Genomic DNA, 20,408 nt, shown 5'->3' with positions numbered 1-20,408 from the left:
TGAAGGAATTGTTCGTAGAGGTTCGAGGCAGGATTGTGTCGAGGCACAGATCTGGGGAAGGGTACCAAAACATTTCTGCAGTACTGAAGGTCCCCAAGAGCACAGTGGCCTCCATCATTCTTAAATGGAAGAAGTTTGGAACCAGCAAGACTCTTCCTAGAGCTGGCCGCCCGACCAAACTGAGTAATCAGAGGAAAACGGCCTTGGTCAGGGAGGTGACCAAGAACCTGATGGTCACTCTGACAGAGCTCTAAAGTTATTCTGTGGAGATGGGAGAACCTTCCAGAAGGACAACCATCTCTGCAGCACTCCACCAATCAGGCCTTTATGGTAGTGGCCAGACGGAAGCCACTCCTCAGTAAAAGGCAGATGATAGCCCGCTTGGAGTTTGCCAAAAGGCACCTAATGACTCTCAGACCATGAGAAACAAGATTCTCTGGTCTGATGAAGCCAAGATTGAACTCTTTGGCCTAAATGCCAAGCATCACGTCTGAAGGAAATCTGGCACCATCCCTACGATGAAGCATGGTGGTGGCAGCATCATGCTGTGGGGATGTTTTTCAGTGGCAGGGACTGGAAGACTAGTCAGGATCGAGGGAAAGATGAATGGAGCAAAGTACAGAGAGATCCTAGATGAAAACCTGCTCCAGAGCGCTCAGGTCCTCAGACTGGGGCGAAGGTTCACTTCTAACAGGACAACAAACCTAAGCACGCAGCATGAAATCTCCCTCATCCGTACAAAAACAGCTCCACATGATTTCCTCTTAAAGTAATTGTCCAGTGACAATCTCACTTTTAAAAGTTAATATTCTGTTTACTTGTACCCAAATAATATTTTTGACTTGTCCCATACTCGTATTTGTGGCCAAAGCATAAATCGGAGAAGGAAAAAAAACCACTTGAAAAACCCAACCTCAAACAGACTGTTTTAAAAAATGCTCGCTATTTCCTCATAGAACATGATGTCAACCTCCTGGGGAGGATGAGCTGGCCAAACAGCAGTCTACTCAAATTCAGATTTTTTATGACCGGTATACAACACAGAAAATCTGCTTTTTAACATACCGTAAAACTTCAAGTAATAGGCCAGGCGTTTATTTGATAAAATCACTCAACACAAAAGGTTCTTATTAGTGACAGGCTGCTATTTGAGCCAGGCGTCTATTTGCTTATTGCACACAGCTTTTGCTCATTTACATAATTAATTGTTTAATTTCAGCATTCACTTCCAGTTTTTTATAAATGTATTCATTTCCTGCACTTCTGTGTTATAATTTACACACTGTCAAGTTTATTTGTCTTAGAATGCCTCTATAAAAAATTCTTAGAATAATCCTCTTTTGCTGTGCATTTTCGGCAGTTCTTACTTTTGCCACTAGACGGCGATCAGCCGATTTCTAGGGGTCTGTACTCCCGTAGTTGTTGACTGTTTTTGTGCTTGCCAGTTAGCTAGCAGTTCACAGCTGTTAACAGTCAGTGGCTAGAAGGTTCTGACTGGCAATAAAAACGAAATGATTGCCATATTTCTTTTTTGTTATTACTGAATTATTTAATGTAACGTACCTTCCCAAATTCTCTCATGTCACCACCTCGTTCGCACACTCCACTGGCTTCCATTCGAAACTCGCATCCACTACAAGACCATGGTTCTTACCTACGGAACAGCAAGAGAAACTGCCCCTCCCTACCTTCAGGCTATGCTTAAACCCTACACCCCAACCCGAGCACTCCGTTCTGCCAACTCAGGTCTCTTGGCCCTCCCACCCCTACGCGAGGGCAGCTACCGCTCAGCCTAGTCAAGCTCTACTCTGTCCTAGGACCCCAATGGTTGAACCAGAGCCCATCTTCTGAAAACATCTGAAACCCTACCTCTTCAAACAGTATATTAAATAATCCCCCCCATAAAAAAATATAATAAATAAAAAATGACCACCACTTGCACTTGACTCTCTGACTCTACTGATAGCTACGTTATTGAGGAAAATGTACTTACTATGACTGTGATATGTGTTTGTCCCACCTAGCTATCTAAAGATGAATGCACTAACTGTAAGGTGTTCTGTATAAGAGCGTCTGATAAATTACTAAAATGTAAAAATGTTTAACAAATCAAACCCAGTAAACAATTAATGGTAATTCCTGGTAACCTCGTAAACAATTCATTTAGACCCAGTGTTTATTTGAAATTTTATTTGCTGAAATGTGTGGTGTTGTGCGGCTATTTGAGACTGCGTTTTATTTAAGTTTTACGGTACTTAATGTACTTTTTTGGGAATTAAAACTCACAATTTTATTGTAATTAATTATAGCTCATATTTCATAGACATCTGGAAACACTAGATAGTTACTTTAATGTAGCTTTCACATTACTGGCACAAGGCACTGTGCTTGCTGTAACGGCAGGCTCAGGAGCATGGAAAGTTCAAGCACAGGAGCTTTGCAGCACACATCTCTTTTGTTGTATGCCAACTGTAGAACTTCTGTGCTTCTTTACCATTGAAAAGCAATGATTCACACCAATAATGTTAAGTGCACTTAAAACTGAAGATGATATAATAATGCATCATACAGTACTGACTGAGGGTAATGGGAGAGAGGGGTGAGGTGTACTTACATGTGCGTGAGGTAAGGGTGGCGGGGGAGACAGAGTTTCGGGGGAACAGGGGGTATAGGGTGAGGGCGTACTCTGTGTCTGGCAGTAGTCTCTCCAGGGTGACAGAGGTGGAGTCTGCAGCCAGAGACTGCTCCAATAGCTGGGCTGCAGGCTGACCTGTCAATCAATCATAGCCAGCCAATCACACAAGGGTTAGAGGAGGCAACAAACAAGTAAATAGACAGCTCACTATTCACATTTTTAAATGCAGTTGCTTATACTTGTAGTACATGTGTATGATATAAGAAAGAGCAAAAACAGTGTGTGTGAGTGTATGTGTCTGTCTGTCTGTCCACCTGTCTGTCAGCACTAGGGCTGTGGTGGTCACGAAATTCTGTCAGCTGGTGATTGTCAAGCAAATAACTGTTGGTCTCATGGTAATTGATGGTTAATTAACATAAACACATTTAGCATCTCCTGGCTTCCACACATAGCCTACAAGCCATTTTAAAAAGTCTAATAAATCCATGTAATATAGCCTACACCTTCACAATAAATCCATTATTTATTTTAGACAGGTCTAAAGAAGCATGCTATGAAGAAAATGTAGTCTATTTCAGATGAAAAGAATAGCATACTTTGAGTTGTCCTGATGTTAGGTCCTGATGTGGCTATGCCAAATGGCTGTGGGCTACACTAGTTCGTTTAGCAGACACGATTTGCTTATAATTCCGTGGCATTATTTTACATTATTTTATAGTATGAAGAATACGATTGAACAAAGCTAAATAAAATAGAAATTATATTTTCTACAAACGATTTCAGGGAGTGCACACGTGGCTATTCTGTGTTGAGCGGTTAACTAAGAAATACTTACTCCTATATGCTTAATTTAGAGTTATTAATGTAACTTTGGTTGTTCTACAAACATTGGGACTCTATGTTTTGATTTGTAATACATTGTAAGGCTGCATGATGAGACTCTAATGATGATTTGAAAAAAGTCGCTTGAAAGGCATGAGCTCTGCTTTGTTTTTTGCGCAGGCTGTACTCCAATAGTCTCTCATTCACAATTTGACAAGCACTTGATAATGCCTCGAATTTCACTGCGGTATCCCCTTTGTGGCCATTATGCACCCTAACAAAATCCATGCCTTTTGCAGCCCAGAGTGCTGCGTAATCTGAAGCGTTTCTCACTCACTCGGCTCTCCTTCATCTGATCGGGTCTTTCTCACAGGCTGCATACAAGTGTAGACAGACAAAGGCTATGGTTCAAACTCATAAAAGACACACCCTCGTCCACTTACTCTCGCCTTATGCCCTTGGGGGAATCCCAACTAAAAACGAATGTAAATAAGTTAGAAATTGTGCTACTAATGCACGTGGCGGCACAAACACGTCTCGTAAAAGTAATTATGTTTTTGTTTGGTTAGCTATTGGAAATTGTAGAAATAAAACATTTTCCTTCTTCAGAAGTTCCAGCTAGGCAGGCTAACGTTATTTAGCTAATTAATTTGCTAGCTATCATACTGCAGGCATATATTTATAATGATATATTTAATGTTAGTAGACATGCAATCATAATTGACTGTAGTGCATATAAAGCACCCTCCAGTGGCTGAACATCAGCTACCAGTGGCTGAAAACACAATTATCGCGGGATGAACGAGTGATGAATTTCCGGGCAAGGGTGGTCCATTTAGTAATTTAGCAGACGCAAGTGTATACTCGTCAGACGTCATGAAACGTCATCAGAAGTGTCCACTTAATTTTAGGGCTGAGAGATAGGGTTTGTCTTTTAAGTGTTTGGACTGCAAGCACATCCGGTACGCAACTGAGCGCGTCCTTATCCAATTCCGAGGTGCATATTGAAGATATTGGAGGAACTGTCCACATTTACTTTTCGTCAGCGAACAAGATGAGTAGGCCTAACGAACAGCAAAAGCACTTACTTTATTGTATTTATTTTAATTGTATTTATGTCACCCTACTATCCCCCATAGTACAAAAGTCAACCTATTCTAGTTTGTGCGAGAAATAAATATTCCAAACAGTCTGGGACAGTTGTGGGATGCAATAGATCCCAAATTAATACAACCAATAGCATCAACAAAAACTTTGTCATGTGGCTGACACAGCAGATTAGAATGTTTAGCTTAAAATGTTGATAAACTACTAGGCTATTTCTTCACATTATAAGTGCAGCAATGCGCACATGGCAGTAGGCTATAAGCACGTATGTTCCATTAGCAGAAAGCACCATTATCAAAAGTGACTGCAAATGTGATTATGCATGTAGTGCTTTTATTATAAAGGTGCACTTTTATGTTGAAAATTATCTTCCCCAAACTTATTGTGCTGCTTATGTATGCCAGTTAAGCTCTACACCCCTTGTAAAGCGGATTAATGTGCTTAATTTTAAGAAGTTATTTGGCCACTTTAGTTGTGATACAAACCTTATCAAAACATAAAGGCCTATGGGCTAGGCTACATGAGGTGTGCAACTATGATTCTAAAAAGTAAAAAAAAAGGCTTTGTTTCTTATGCTGGGCATCATTCACAAGTGACCATATTTTCACCATGGTTTATTTTCATGCCAGCCAGGTAGGCTATACTCCTGTTGTAAATATAAGCAATGTGCTTAATATTAGGAAAGTTGAGAAATAAATATAGCAGGCCTAGCCTACAGAAAGCTGATGGGATCCTCTTATTTTTATTAGTGGCCATCACTCTGTTTTCTCCCGCAATGGCATAGCCTATAGAAATGTTGCGCAACATGAGCTCATGGGCTCTCATGAAGTGTTTGATTAGATTTTCGAAAACATTTGCATTGATGTCAACGTGATTAGAGGGACAATACAGTGCTGAGTACCAGTACCAGGCAGTTAGAAAGTTTGGTAGGCTATTAATGACCAGCAGCAGCATCATAGTTTGGAGAAGCTAATTACTGTTACTAAATGGTCATGTGGAATTTGACTGCCTTCATGACTTGTGACCGCCGGTGTGGTGGTAATACGGTCATTGCAACAGCCCTAGTCAGTACCATGACCTGCAGACTGAAGCAACACTTGCCCCACCCAGCCTGTCAGGCTGTCACCAAGGCAACGGGCCAGCCTTAGAGGAATGTGTTGCCTGGAGGCATAGATCTTCATCCTACCACAGACAAGGTAAACAGAGGGTGTGTGGTACTGTGGGTGTGGGTGTACTGGTTGCATGAATTAGGGCTTGCAGTTGCTTGCAGTGGGATACACAGAGACAGGTAGAAACATCCCACATCTCCTTGCAGAATACACACTGACCTAATTTAAAACTAACACACACAAGAGTGCCAGTCTCTCCTCCGATACTGTAGGTTCTCCATGTGAGACTGGTACTCCTGGCATGCCCTCACTCATGGATGGAGCTGTCACGCTTAGTTATGGTGTCTGTGTGTGTGTGTGTGTGTGTGTATGAGGGTAGGGGGCTTTTTTCTCACGTCATGCCACACACCTCACACTATTTAACATAACACATCCCTTTTTGTCTTAACGTATCACAAATTGCAGCCACATTATCTCCTCTTCAGATTCAGCCTCTACATTCAATCATTAATTCACAGACCTGAAGTCTCCCTTAGACTCTACTGCACAGTTTTTAAAGTCTCTGTAAAGCTTTCTGTAAAAGTGTATGTGGTATTTATTTGTGGTAATGATTGGGCAATAAAACTCGTCTGATAGACAGGGAGAGCCGGGGGGCAGTATAATGTGAGACAACATCTCATCTCTACCATAGGACTGCATACTACCCTGATGTCCATAAATCTTCACACAGATTTACTTGTCTTAATTTGCCACCTTTAGGTTCTCTATTATCTATTATCCTTATCCCTCCTCTCCCTCTCTGTTACACTCTCACCAGCCAAAAAGAGATGTGTGAGGAGTTAAGTATTTTATAATGACAGTTAACAAGATGGCTTGGCATGGCCCACAGAATGTTGTGTGGTATTTGTCCTTCATGCGTAAAGAATTTGAGTATGATCAGAGTAAGCAGTAGTCATATTGTGGATGTTCGTGTGTGTGTGTGTGTGTGTGTGTGTAAGTGTGAAAGTGTGTGTGTGTATGTGTGCATGCGTGTGTGTGTGTGCGTGCGTGTGTGCGTGTGTCTGACCTCGGGGTCCGTAGGTGAGTCTATAGCCCTGGATCTGTGATGTGGGGGCATCCCAGCCCAGAGAGAGGGAGAAGAAACCAGCCTGGACTAGACGAAGACCAGACACCCCTGGTAGAGACTCTGAGAAACAAGGGATGGAGAATGGAGGGAGGGAGATAAAGCAATGATGGAGGATAGGGAGGGATGAGAGGCAGATAAGAGGCGTATCCTATGAGGATGATGGTATGGCTTCACATGGGAGAATCACACATTGGGAAGAAACGGGGGAGTATTTGAAGTGAGTGACTTAGGAAAGACATGTGGAGAGAGAGGATGATATGGCAAAGAAAGACTGTGTTGATATGGTTCTTCACTTCATTAAAGCCGCTAGATGCAGTTTACCATAGCGCACCTCGTTTTATTACGGGCGACAGGTTCAGTAAACATCACTGCATTCTTTACCAGAAAGTATGCTGGCCCTCTGAAGTCTTGTAGGTCGATTCATTGCTCTCTTTTATCTATAAAGATATCATACAAAAAATCCCACCATACCTAACATAATTAACAACCTTCTGATGTACGACTAACCATACCCGGTCTCAGGGTTGGCTAACTCTGGAAATCTCTTTGGTCTCCTCAGAGTTAGGTAAATCTGCTTTTAGTTTCTTTGCTTTTAGTTTCCATACATGGGGTATGGAACAATCTACAGAGTTTCATACAACTGGATGTACTGGTGCCTCTCAGGCAGTTCAACATGCTGATTGGCAGATGATTGAGGACCTCTTTGCTGTGTTTGTAATTTTGCATATTTGTATTATATTGTATTATGTAAATTGTATATATCAAAATCAAATCCAATACAACAGGTGTAGACCTTACCGTGAAATGCTTACTTACAAGCCCTTAACCAACAATGCTGAATATTAAAAAATATATATTCATAATTTAAATAAACTAAAGCAAGAAAAAAAGTTACAATAAAATAACAATAATGAGGCTATATACAGGGGGTACCAGTACCAAGTCAATGTGCGGGGGTACAGGTTAGTTGAGGTATATGTACATGTAGGTAGGGGTAAAGTGACTATGCGTAGATAATAAACAGTGAGTAGCAGCAGCGTTAAAAAAGGTTGGGTCAATGCAAATCGTCCGGGTAGCCATTTGATTAACTGTTCAGCAGTCTTATGGCTTGGGGATAGAAGCTGTTAAGGAGCCTTTTGGACTTGACGCTCCGGTACCGCTTGCTTGTGTGGTAGCAGAGCGCTACCGCTTGTGTGGTAGCAGAGAAAACAGTCTATGACTAGGGTGACACCCCCTAGTATAGAGGTCCTGGATGGCAGGAACCTTGGCCCCAGTGATGTACTGGATGGTCCTCACTACCCTCTAGCGCCTTGCGGTTGGATGCCGAGCAGTTGCCATACCAAGTGGTGATGCAACCAGTAAGGAGGCTCTCGATGGTGCAGCTGTATAACTTTTTGATGATCTGAGGACCCATGCCAAATTGTTTCAGTCTCCTGCAGGGGAATAGGCATTGTCATGACCTCTTCACGACTGTCTTGGTGTGTTTGGACCATGATAGTTTGTTAGGGATGTGGACGCCAAGGAACTTGAAGCTTTCAACCCGCTATGTGAATGGAGGCGTGCTTGGCCCTCCTTTTCCTGTAGTCCACAATCAGCTCTTTTGTCTTGCTCACGTTGAGGGAGAGGTTGTTGTCCTGGCAGCACACTGTCAAGTCTCTGACCTCCTCCCTATAGGCTCTCTTCGTTGTCGGTGATCAGGCCTAGCACCGTTGTGTCGGCAAACTTTCTGATGGTGTTGGAGTCGTGTGGGGCCACGCAGTCGTGGGTGAACAGGGAGTACAGGAGGGGACTAAGTGTGCACCCCTGAGGGGCCCCCGTGTTGAGGATCAGCGTGGCAGATGTGTTGTTGCCTACCCTTACCACCTGGGGGCATCCCATCAGAAAGTCCAGGATCCAGTTGCAGAGGGAGGTGTTCAGTCCCAGGTTCCTTAACTTAGTGATGAGCTTTGAGGGCAGTATGGTGTTGAACACTGAGCTGTAGTCAACGAACAGCATTCTCACATAGGTGCTACTTTTGTCCAGGTGGGAAAGGCCAGTGTGGAGTGCAATAGAGATTGTGTCCTCTGTGGATCTGTTGGGGTGGTATGTAAATTGTAGTGGGTCTAGGGTTTCCGGGATGATGGTGTTGATGTGAGCCATGACCAGCCTTTTAAAGCACTTCATGGCTACAGACATGAGTGCTATGGGGCGGTAGTCATTTAGGCAGGTTACCTTGGCGTTCTTGGGCACAAGGACTAGGTTGGTCTGCTTGAAACATGTAGCTATTACAGACTCCATCAGGGAGAGGTTGAAAATGTCAGTGAAGACACTTGGCAGTTGGTCAGCGCATGCTCTGAGTATGTGTCCTGGTAATCCGTCTGGCCGTGCGGCCTTGTGAATGTTGAGCGTGATCACACAGTCGTCCGGAACAGCTGGTGCTCTCATGCATGGTTCAGTGTTGCTTGCCTCGAGGCGAGCATAGAAGGCATTTAGCTCGTCTGGTAGGCTCGCGTCACCGGGGAGCTCGCGGCTGGGTTTCCCTTTTTAATCCGTAATTGTTTGGAAGTCTTGCCACATCCGATGAGCGTCAGAGCCGGTGTAGTAGGATTTTATCTTAGTCCTGTATTGACTCTTTGCCTGTTTGATCGTTCGTTGGAGGGCATAGCAGCAGCTCTAGTCACTGGTACTTCCTGCTTGAGTTTTTGCTTGTAAGCAGGAATCAGGAGGATAGCATTACGGTCAGATTTGCCAAATGGAGGGTGAGGGAGAATTTTGTACTGTTGGATTCTGGGTTAAACTTGGAACATTGCTATCCTAGAGACTGGTTTTTACATCAGAAGTTAATGGTTATCTGTAGGAGCCAGCTTTGGAATGTGCTGGGTGGACTTCGTCTTCCTGTCGAACCATAATAGATGTAAGGATTGGAGAGAAGGAGGAGTGCCTAAATTGGAGTATATATACTTTTGGCGGTGGAAACATGTTTTGTCTCATGCAGCTGTATTGATCCTCTGGGAAGAATTAAACTTGGTTAAGCTTTCATAGTGTCCGTAGAGTTATTTACTCTGAGAATTAGAACCTAACAGTACGCGTCTCTATGTGTGGAGTAAAGGTGGTGTATGTGACATGCTGGTAGAAATGAGGTAAAACGGAACAACAACGAACCAACAACAAACAGTGAGCCATCGTATTCATGCATAAAAAACTAATAATGAAAGAAAAGCATTGCAAGTTTGAATTTTGTAAAGTTAGTTTGGGAGAGGTGGGAAAATTATTGTTATCGATCAATTATGACAAACCTCCTGGCACTGACAACTTAGATGGAAAGCTACTGAGGATGGTAGCTGACTTTATAGCCACTCTGTCATATCTTTAATCTGAGCCTAGAGGAAAGTCACTGTCCTCCGGCCTGGAGGGAGGCCAAAATAATTCCACTACCCAAGAGTGGTAAAGCGGCCTTTACTGATTCTAACAGCATACCTATAAGCTTGCTGCCAGCTCTTAGCAAACTGTTGGAAAAAATGGTGCTTGACCAAAAACAAAGCTATTTTTCTGTAAACAAATTAACAACAGACTTTCAGCATGCTTATTGAGAAGGGCACTCAACATGTACTGCACTGACACAAATGCTGATGATTGTTTGAAAGAAATTGATAATAAGAAGATTGTGTGAGGTGTACTGTTAGATTTCAGTGCAGCCTTTGATATTATTGACCTTAACCTGTTGTTGAAAAAACATATGTGTTATGGCTTTTCAACCTCTGCCATATCGTGGATTAAGAGATATCTATCTAATAGAACTCAAAGGGTTTTCTTTAATGGAAGCTTCTCTAATGTCAAACATGTAAAGTGTGGTGTACCACAGGGCAGCTCTCTAGGTCCTGTAGTCTTTTCTATTTTTACCAATGACCTGCCACTGAAATTAAACAAAGCAAGTGTGTCCATGTATGCTGATGATTTAACCATATAGGCATCAGCAACCACAGCTAATAAAGTCACTGAAACCCATAACAAAGAGTTGCAGTCTGTTTTGGAATGGGTGGCCAATAATAAACTGGTCCTGAATATCTCTAAAAGTAAGAGCATTGTAGTTGGTTCAAATCATTCCCTAAGTTCTAGGCCTCAGATAAATTGTGTGGCTATTGAACAAGTCGAGGAGGCAAAATTACTTGGCTCTACCTTAGATTGTAAACAGTCATGGTCAAAACATATAGATTCAATGGTTATACAGATGGGGAGAGGTCTGTTCATAATAAAGACATGCTCTGCTTTTTTGACACCACACTCCAAAAAGCAAGTTCTGCAGGCTCTAGTTTTTGTAATTAGAGGGCTGATATAAATACTATGCATGCCAGTCTCTCTTGGCTAACAGCTGAGGAGAGACTGACTGCATCACTTCTTTTTCTAAGAAACAATGTGTTGAAAATCCCAAATTGTTTGCATAGTCAACTTACACACAGCTTACACACAGCATGTCGACACATGTCGACACACACACATACCCCACCAGACATGCCATCAGGGGTCTTTTCACAGTCCTCAAATCCAGAATTCAAGAAAGAGTACAGTATTATATAGAGCCATTACTGCATGGAACTCCGTTCCGTCTGATATTGCGCAAATAAACAGCAAACCTGGTTTCAGAAAACAGATAAAGCAACACCTCGCAGCACAATGCCTCTCACCTACTTGACCTAGAGTTGAAGTCGGAAGTTTACATACACCTTAGCCAAATACATTTAAACTCAGTTTTCACAATTCCTGACATTGAATGCTTGTAAAAATTCCCTGTCTTAGTTCAGTTAAGATCACCACTTTATTTTAAGAATGTGAAATGCCAGAATAATAGTAGAGAGAATGATTTAGTTCAGCTTTTATTTCTTTCATCACATTCCCAGTGGGTCAGAAGTTTACATACACTCAATTGGTATTTGGTAGCATTGCCTTTACACATTGTTTAACTTGGGTCAAACGTTTCGGGTGGCCTTCCACAAGCTTCCCACGATAAGTTGGGTGAATTTTGGCCCATTCCTCGTGACAGAGCTGGTGTCAGGTTTGTAGGCCTCCTTGCTCGCACACACTTTCTCAGTTCTGCCCACAAATTTTCTATAGGATTGAGGTCAGGGCTTTGTGATGGCCTCTCCAATACCTTGACTTTGTTGTCCTTAAGCCATTTTGCCACCTCTTCGGAAGTATGCTTGGAGTCATTGTCCATTTGGAAGACCCATTTGCGACCAAGCTTTAACTTCCTGACTGACGTCTTGAGATGTTACTTCAATATATCCACATAATTTTCTTTCCTCGTGATGCCATCTATTTTGTGAAGAGCACCAGTCTCTCCTGCAGCAAAGCACCCCCACAACATGATGCTGCCACCCCCGTGTTTCACGGTTGGGATGCTGTTCTTCGGCTTGCAAGCCTCTCCTGTCACGTGCGTCATATGAATTGGACCAATATGCTCATTTTCTCTTTTATTGAAGAAACAAAACAAAAACACACGAACAAAAAGAACGACGAAAAACAGTCCTGTCAGGCACACAGCTAAACAAGGAACAACTACCCACAAATCCCATAGAAAAAACACCCCTATAAATAGGACCTTCAATTAGAGGCAACAAGAAACAGCTGCCTCCAATTGAAGGTCAAACCAATAAACTAAGCATAGAAATAGACTAACTAGAACGAACATAGAAATACACTAACATAGAACATAAACCAAAAAACCCCGAAACACATAAAACAAACACCCCCTGCCACGTCCTGACTAAACTACAATAACCCCTTTACTGGTCAGGACGTGACACCCCCCTTTCTCCTCCAAACATAACGATGGTCATTATGGCCAAACAGTTCCATTTTTGTTTCATCAGACCAGAGGACATTGCTCCAAAAAGTGCGATCTTTGTCCCCATGTGCAGTTGCAAACCGTAGTCTGGCTTTTTTATGGCGGTTTTGGAACAGTGGCTTCTTCCTTGCTGAGCGGCCTTTCAGCTTATGTCGATATTGGACTCATTTTACTGTGGATATAGATACTTTTGTACCTGTTTCCTCCAGCATCTTCACAAAGTCCTTTGCAGTTGTTCTGGGATTGATTTGCACTTTTCGCACCAAAATACGTTCATCTCTATGAGACAGAACGCGTCTGCTTCCTGAGCGGTATGACGGCTGCGTGGTCCCATGGTGTTTATACTTCCGTACTATTGTTTGTACAGATGAACGTGGTACCTACAGGCATTTGGAAATTGCCCCAAGGATGAACCAGACTTCTGGAGGTCTACAATTATTTTTCTGAGGTCTTGGCTGATTTCTTTTGATTTTCCCATGATGTCAAGCAAAGAGACACTGAGTTTGAAGGTACGCCTTGAAATACATCCACAGGTACACCTCCAATAGGCTAATTGACATCATTTGAGTCAATCAGAAGCTTCTAAAGACATGACATAATTTTCTGGAATTTTCCAAGCTGTTTAAAGGCACAGTCAACTTAGTGTATGTAAACTTCTGACCCACTGGAATTGTGATACAGTGAATTATAAATGAAATAATCTGTCTGTAAACAATTGTTGAAAAATGACTTGTGTCATGCACAAAGTCGACTGACTTGTCAAAACTATAGTTTGTTAACAAGAAATGTGTGGAGTGGTTGAAAAACATGTTTCCATGACTCCAACCTAAGTGTTTGTGAACTTCCTACTTCAACTGATAGTTTGTGTGTATGTATTGATATGTAGACTACGTGTGACTTAAAAAAAAACATATGTAGTTCTGTCCTTGAGCTGTTCTTGTCTATTAATGTTCTGTATTATGTAATGTTTCATGTTTTGTGTGGACCCCAGGAAGAGTAGATGCTGCTTTTGAAACAGCTAATGTCACTCTCTACTTCTCTCCTCCCCACTTTCATCCCCCCTCTTCCTCCATCTCTTTCTGTGTACTCACTTATTCGTGCTTTGGTTTCTAATTATCTCATCTCATCTCTCCTACCCCTCCCTCCCCTTCTCCCTCTGTCCCACCCTCTCTGTGTACTCACTGGTTCGTGCCTTGGCAGAGACAGTCTCTCCCACACTGTTGGGGTATTGGGCGATGACCGTCACCAGGTAGTCTGTCCCTGACTTCAGCTCTCTGGCCACAAAGCTCCTCTGACCTGCAGACACTGTCTCCTGCAGGGGTAGACAGTGTGGGAGAGAGGGGTAAGTACAGGAGACAGGGGTGCATAGTTCTGGTTCACAAGAGGGCTGCAGTGTCAGCTGGTTTTTGACCAGATACTGGTTTATACCTGAAAACGAGGTGTGTGTGCACTCTCTAGACAAACCTTATCACAAAGACACAAAAAACAGCATGATTGTGGAACTTAAGTATTGCACTTGTGCACCTCTGACAAATGTAAGCCAACATTCAAAGCTCCTGCTGTAAATATGTATTCAATGTCATAACATAGCAACAGGTTTTGGCAAATCCTTTGACTCAGGTGAATGTTCACTAATGCCATTCATTATTATGGTCATGAATCATGATTACACACAAGCACACACACACACACACACACACACACACACACACACACACACACACACACACACACACACACACACACACACACACACACACAGTCACAGAAGGGGAATTTCACTGTTTTCCAGCCAACGTTTAATCTGCACAGACACAGAAACTCAATCAAACTTTAGATCCACCCATTAAAACATGTTCCTACTCAACCCAATCCCGCTCTGTCTCTCTGTCTGTCTGCCATGTAGCAGGCTCCCAAAACTACAATGAGCTATTAGAATCTGGGTCACATTTATAGTATGAGCTGCTGCACATCCCCTGAGTCAGGAATGAACACCACACCCCCCCCCCCCCCCCCCCCACCCAGCCAGCAGTGCCCACCTGACGCAGCTCCGCTGTAATTGGCTGGCCCAGGCCAGAAAGGGGCGTGTACTGCACCACATAGCCACTCACAGGCCCCCCTGCGGGAGTCCACCGGAACCTGAGCGAATCAGAGGTCTGGCTTGAGAACTGGAGGTTAGAGGGACCGGAGAAAGCCTCTGCCAGAAAAAGAGAGAAAGAGAAAGAGATGGAGAGTGGAAGAGAGTGAAGACAATGAGGGAAATACATAGAGAGGTGATTTTTATTGTGTAATAGACAGCAATGTATTGTACTGAGCTGAGTATGTTCCAGTGTAATGTATGGCAGTGTGTCTTTACCATCGCTAGCATAGACTCCACCTGAGCTGGAACACACACGTGGGCCCACCAGGGACAGCAGTGTGTTGAGCAGCTTAAAGTCCCCCACAAAGAATGTGTAGTCCCTCTGAGGAGGAGTGGCTATCAGAGCCAACTCAGTCTGGTCTGCACTCTTTATACCTGACAGAGACATAAACAACCAGTCAAATACTGTACACACACACTATCAAGATATACTGCCTGAGGCTTGTGGTCGGGATTAATGAGTCAATGTGGCAAGTCAGACGGTATCGGAGCATCAGGTCTCAACCAACAGGTTGGTTCTGAGACAGCAGTTTTATGGCTTGGAGGTAGAAGCTGAATAGCTAACCCTAGCTGGCTACCTGCACAGACCTGCTTGCTATTCACCTGCACCTTACGAGACTACTTGCAATGACTCTCAACACACCCAACCCATACACTCACACACTCACACACAAGTACACACTTATGGTCATCATTGCTGTTACTATTTATTTAAGCTGCTCAATGAAGTCACTATTCACTTTACCACTTGTAAATAACTGTCATAATTTACATAGCACATTTCATATTTGTACAACTTTTTGACTTCCTTGTTAATATTTTGATTTTGTTATCTGACTGACATTTGACTTTGATTATTGTGATATTGATATTTGTACCTCACTGTTGAGGAGTGCTTGCAAGTAAGCATTTATTCTGTGCATGCGTGGTGGCATGTAGCCTAGTGGTTAGAGCGTTGGGCCAGTAACTGAAAGGTTGCTGGATTGAATCCCCGAGCTGACAAGATAAAAATCTGTTGTTCTGCCCCTGAACAACGCAGTTAACCCACTGTTCCCCAGTAGGATGTCATTGTAAATAAGAATTTGTTCTTAACTGACTTGCTTAGTTAAATAAAGGTCAAATATTTTTTTTAACTTTCATTTGATTTGTCTTCACAAACCTACCCACTGCAAACATCTCCACTCCCAGACTGCGCAACTTCTGAGCTGGGTCCCTTACATTGTCTTGAGACTTTCCATCTGTGATCAGTATACAGACCTACATCAGAGAGAGAGAGGAATATGTCATGGTCTGTCACAGGACAAAATATAGTCAGTCTTTCACTCCATTCTATCCCTCTGTCAGACCTTTGAGACGTTCCGGATGGAAGTGGGGTTGAAAAAGTTGTCAGCGACAAATTTGAGGCCGGCACCTGTGCGAGTGTTGCCACCCTTGTAGTTGAGGTTCTCCACAGCACTGACCAGCTCAGTGCCATTCAGGTAGGTTGTGAAGGTGAACTCCACCCTGAAAGGGACAAAACACACAACAATAAACTACTGCATCGCCTGGGGAAAAACATTCACCATTATTAAGGGGGTAAAAAACTATTGGTAACAGACAAGAAAGAAGAGTCAAGTGTTAATGTGAAAGTATTGTACAAACAGATCATTTTTAGCAGAAACAAACATTACAGACTCAGTGTCTGACCTAGAGGTGTCGCTGTACTGCACGGCCCCGAAGCGGATCCCTGATTGGCCCACAGAGCTGGCAAAGGGCTTGACGATGCCAGCCATGAAGCCCTTGACCTGCAGGAAGTTGGCCCTGCCGATACTTGATGAGCCATCTATCAGGAAGACTATGTCTGCTGCTCCAACATTATTACACCTGCCTAAAGAGAGGTGCATTAGTGAGTCTCTGTATCATAGCTCTGAGAGTTTAAAATGTGGACTAAAGTAGGGCAGGCTACCACGATGAAGCAAGTAGAGAGAGTTAGTGCAGACATACATGCCAATTTATTCGGTACACCCATTTAGGACCGGGTCAGACCCCCCTTTGCCTTCAGAACAGCCTGAATTCCTCAGGGCATGGAAACATTGCCCAATTGGTACCAAGGGACCTATCCTGTGCCAGTAAAACATTCCCCACACCATTACATGAGGGCATGGACTCATGCTGCTTACGCTAAATCCTGATTCTGCCATCAGCATGACACAACAGGAACCGGGTTCGTTGGACCAGGTGATGTTTTTACACTCCTCAATTGTCCAGTGTTGGTGATCGTGTGCCCACTGGAACAGCTTCTTCTTGTTTTTAGCTGACAGGAGTGGAACCCGGTGTGGTTGTCTGTGGCAGTAGCCCATCCGTGACAAGGACGAACGAGTTGTGCGTTCTGCGATGACGTTCTGCACACCACTGTTGTACTGTACCGTTATTTGCCTGTTTGTGACCCGCCTGTTAGCTTGCACGATTCTTGCCATTCTCCTTCAACCTCTCATCAACGAGCTGTTTTCGCCCACAGGACTGCCGCTGACTGGATGTTGTTTGTTTGTCACACCATTCTCGGTAAACTCTAGACACTGTCGTGCATGAAAAGCCCAGGAGGCCGCCATTTCTGAGATACTGGAACCGGTGCGCCTGGCACCGACGATCATACCACGCTCAAAGTCGCTTAGTTCAAAGTCTTGCCCATTCTAATGTTAAATTGAACAGTAATGCCTTGATGCATGTCTGCCTGATTTATATAGAATGCCACGGCCACATGGCTCACTGTCTGTAGGAGCGAACAATTTTTGTGAATGGCGTGGTGTACCTAATAATAATAATGAGACATATCTCATTTAAAAAAGAATTCACACCCCTGAGCCAATACATGTTAAAATCACCTTTGGCAGCAATTACAGATGTGAGTCTTTCTGAGTAAGTCTCTAAGAGCTTTGCACAACTGGATTGTACAATATTTGCACATTATTGTTTTAAAAATTCTTCAAGCTCTGTCAAGTTGGTTGTTGATCATTGCTAGTGAGCCATTTTCAAGTCTTGACATAGATTTTCAAACCAATTTTAATCAAAACTGCAACTAGGCCACTCAGGAACATTCAATGTCGTCTTGGTAAGTAACTCCAGTGTAGATTTGGCCTTGTGTTTTAGGTTATTGTTGAAAGGTGAATTTGTCTCCCAGTGTCTAAAGATTCCCTAGTCTTTGCCGATGACAAGCATACCCATAACATGATGCAGCCACCAACATGCTTGAAAATATGAAGAGTGGTACTCAGTGATGTGTTGATTTGGATTTGTATTCAGGACAAAGTTTATTTCTTTGCCACATTTGTTGCAGTTTTACTTTGGTGCATTATTGCAAACAGGATGCATGTTTTGGAATATTTGCATTCTGTACAGGCTTCCTTCTTTTTGGCAACTGAGTTAGGAATGACACCTGTCACTTTGTAGTGACTGGGTGTATTGATACACCATCCAAAGCATAATTAATAACTTCACCATGCTCAAAGGGTTATTCAATGTCTGCTTTTTAAATTGTTTTACCCATCTACCAATAGGTGCCCTTCTTCGTGAGACATTGGAAAACCTCCCTGGTCTTTGTGGTTGAATCTGTGTTTAAAATTCACTGCTCAACTGAGGGAACTTACAGATAATTGTATGTGTGGGGTACAGAGATGAGGTAGTCATTCAAAAATCATTCTAAACACTATTACTGCACACAGAGTGAGTCCATTTAACTTATTATGTGACTTGTTAAGCACATTTTTACTCCTGAACGTATTTAGGCTTGCCATAACAAAGGGGTTGAATATTTTACTAATTTCAGCTTTTTGTTTTTTATTAATTTACAAAACTTTCTAAAAACATAATTCCACTTTGACATTATGGGGTATTGTATGGAGGTCAGTGACACAAAATCTCCATTTAATCAATTTTAAATTCAGGCTGTAACACAACAAAATGTGGAAAAAGTCAAACGGTGTGAATACTTTCTGAAGGCGCTGTAGTTGTTCTACTGTAGACAGAGGGTTAATTGTTTACCTTGGGCTTCAGCCTGGTGCACTGAGGACAGCAGGACAGCCACAGGGAAAACCCAGCTCCACATCTTCACAACCTGCACACAGACACACACACAACTGTTACACTATATACATATCCACATACAAATGTACACTGCAGACACACACACACACACACACACACACACACTGAGTTGCGAAATACACACATATACACATACTGAGTGTGGTCGGACACTGAGCTGGCCTACAGTGTGTCCTCACTACTGTAAGCCAAACACAAAGGTCCTTTACTGTAATGCACTAGTTAGAAGAAGTGTCGGAGTCAGGCGCAGGACACATGGAATGAGTGTAAACAAATACGTGTTCACTAAAATTCATGATAAAACTTCTTCCAAAATCCCAAAATACAGGATTGGGGAACAACCCCTCCATCAACACAAAACAGTAAACAATCACCGACAAGACAAACAGGAAATGCAGAGGGTTAAATAATGAAAAAAACAGGTGTACATAATAAAGAAAACCAAACGAACAGTGAAACATCGATCGGTGGCAACTAGTAAGCCGGTGACGTCGACCGCCGAACGCCGCCCGAACAAGGAGAGGGGCCGACTTCGGCGGGAGTCGTGACATTTAGTCAGTGAGGCCTCTGAGGGTCACAGAGTGTGGAGGGACACATTAGTCTACTGCCTGCCTTGTTTCACTTCACTTCACTACAAGGACCTCATCATGTCACAGATCAATGGGGCTAACTAAATAACATGCTCAGTGAAGAAAGGCCGTGTTCAACTACTCTTATTGACATAATTGCTCTAAAGCAAGATGTCCCAATATTCTTCATGGCCTTATTTCCTTCTTTCCTCTCCTTCATGACCACCATGACTATCTCATATAGGGGCTGCTTCTTTCCACCACAAGGTTTTTCAAAAAGAGGCAAGGTGCTGCACAACAGAAGAGCTACTTCCAAAAACCTAACATATGCTGACCACTAGGGACTAACTCAAACCTGCTCTGGGTTAAGGGGTGGAAAAAGCCATGTTCTGATGCCATAACAAACATAGACATTATTTTATAACTACTGTAGCCTATCAAAATTCCAAACCGTTAAATGAAATGTGTTTACATTTATATATAGGCAGTACAGAGTAACAGAGGAAGAGAGGGCAGAGTATATGTATTGGTCTGTATAGTGAATCACCATCCTGCATCTGTAGGCGTTTACAGTAGCATAGTGTGTCACACTACTGAACTAACTCAACCCATAGAGCAGACTGAACGTCAAGCTCTTCTGAGTCCTGCCACATCAAAGAGGTCATGATGGGAATCCCACTTAACACACTCCTAAATACATTAGACTGGAAACCACTTGAAGCTCACACTGAATTACTTTGTGTCGTATAACAAATAACTAAGTCCTTACAAACACACACACACACACACACACACACACACACACACACACACACACACACACACACACACACAGGGTTGGGAGTATCTGGTTACATGTAATCAGTCACTTGTAATCTGATTACAAAAACACTGTGGCTGTAATCAGTTATGTTACAAGCAAAAATATTACAGATTACAGATACTTATGAAAAACTAGATGATTACTTATTGGATTATTTTGAAATTCAGAAACGATGT

At 42.8% G+C, this 20,408-nt stretch overlaps 1 protein-coding gene across 6 annotated transcripts in view; it reads right to left on the bottom strand.

The window, feature by feature from the left end:
• LOC115150540 (collagen alpha-1(VII) chain) overlaps positions 1–20,408 on the bottom strand; it is a 120,197-nt gene that overhangs the window by 78,443 nt on the left and 21,346 nt on the right. For all 6 annotated transcript variants that reach the window (XR_003867123.1, XM_029693953.1, XM_029693952.1 and 3 more), the window contains exons 2-10: positions 18,778–18,850; positions 16,447–16,627; positions 16,107–16,263; positions 15,924–16,017; positions 14,977–15,135; positions 14,660–14,817; positions 13,803–13,932; positions 6,740–6,859; positions 2,615–2,770 (exon numbers count right to left, since the gene is read on the bottom strand). Coding sequence is in view for 5 of the 6 variants with exons in the window: in XM_029693953.1 (XP_029549813.1) it covers positions 2,615–2,770; positions 6,740–6,859; positions 13,803–13,932; positions 14,660–14,817; positions 14,977–15,135; positions 15,924–16,017; positions 16,107–16,263; positions 16,447–16,627; positions 18,778–18,841 (1,219 nt within the window). In the remaining variant the exon portion in view is untranslated. The remainder of the gene's footprint in view (positions 1–2,614; positions 2,771–6,739; positions 6,860–13,802; positions 13,933–14,659; positions 14,818–14,976; positions 15,136–15,923; positions 16,018–16,106; positions 16,264–16,446; positions 16,628–18,777; positions 18,851–20,408) is intronic.

Source organism: Salmo trutta, chromosome 16 (assembly GCF_901001165.1).
Source record: "Salmo trutta chromosome 16, fSalTru1.1, whole genome shotgun sequence".
In the NCBI taxonomy this organism is placed as follows: Eukaryota; Metazoa; Chordata; class Actinopteri; order Salmoniformes; family Salmonidae; genus Salmo; species Salmo trutta.
This window is presented reverse-complemented; position numbering and strand designations above follow the sequence as displayed.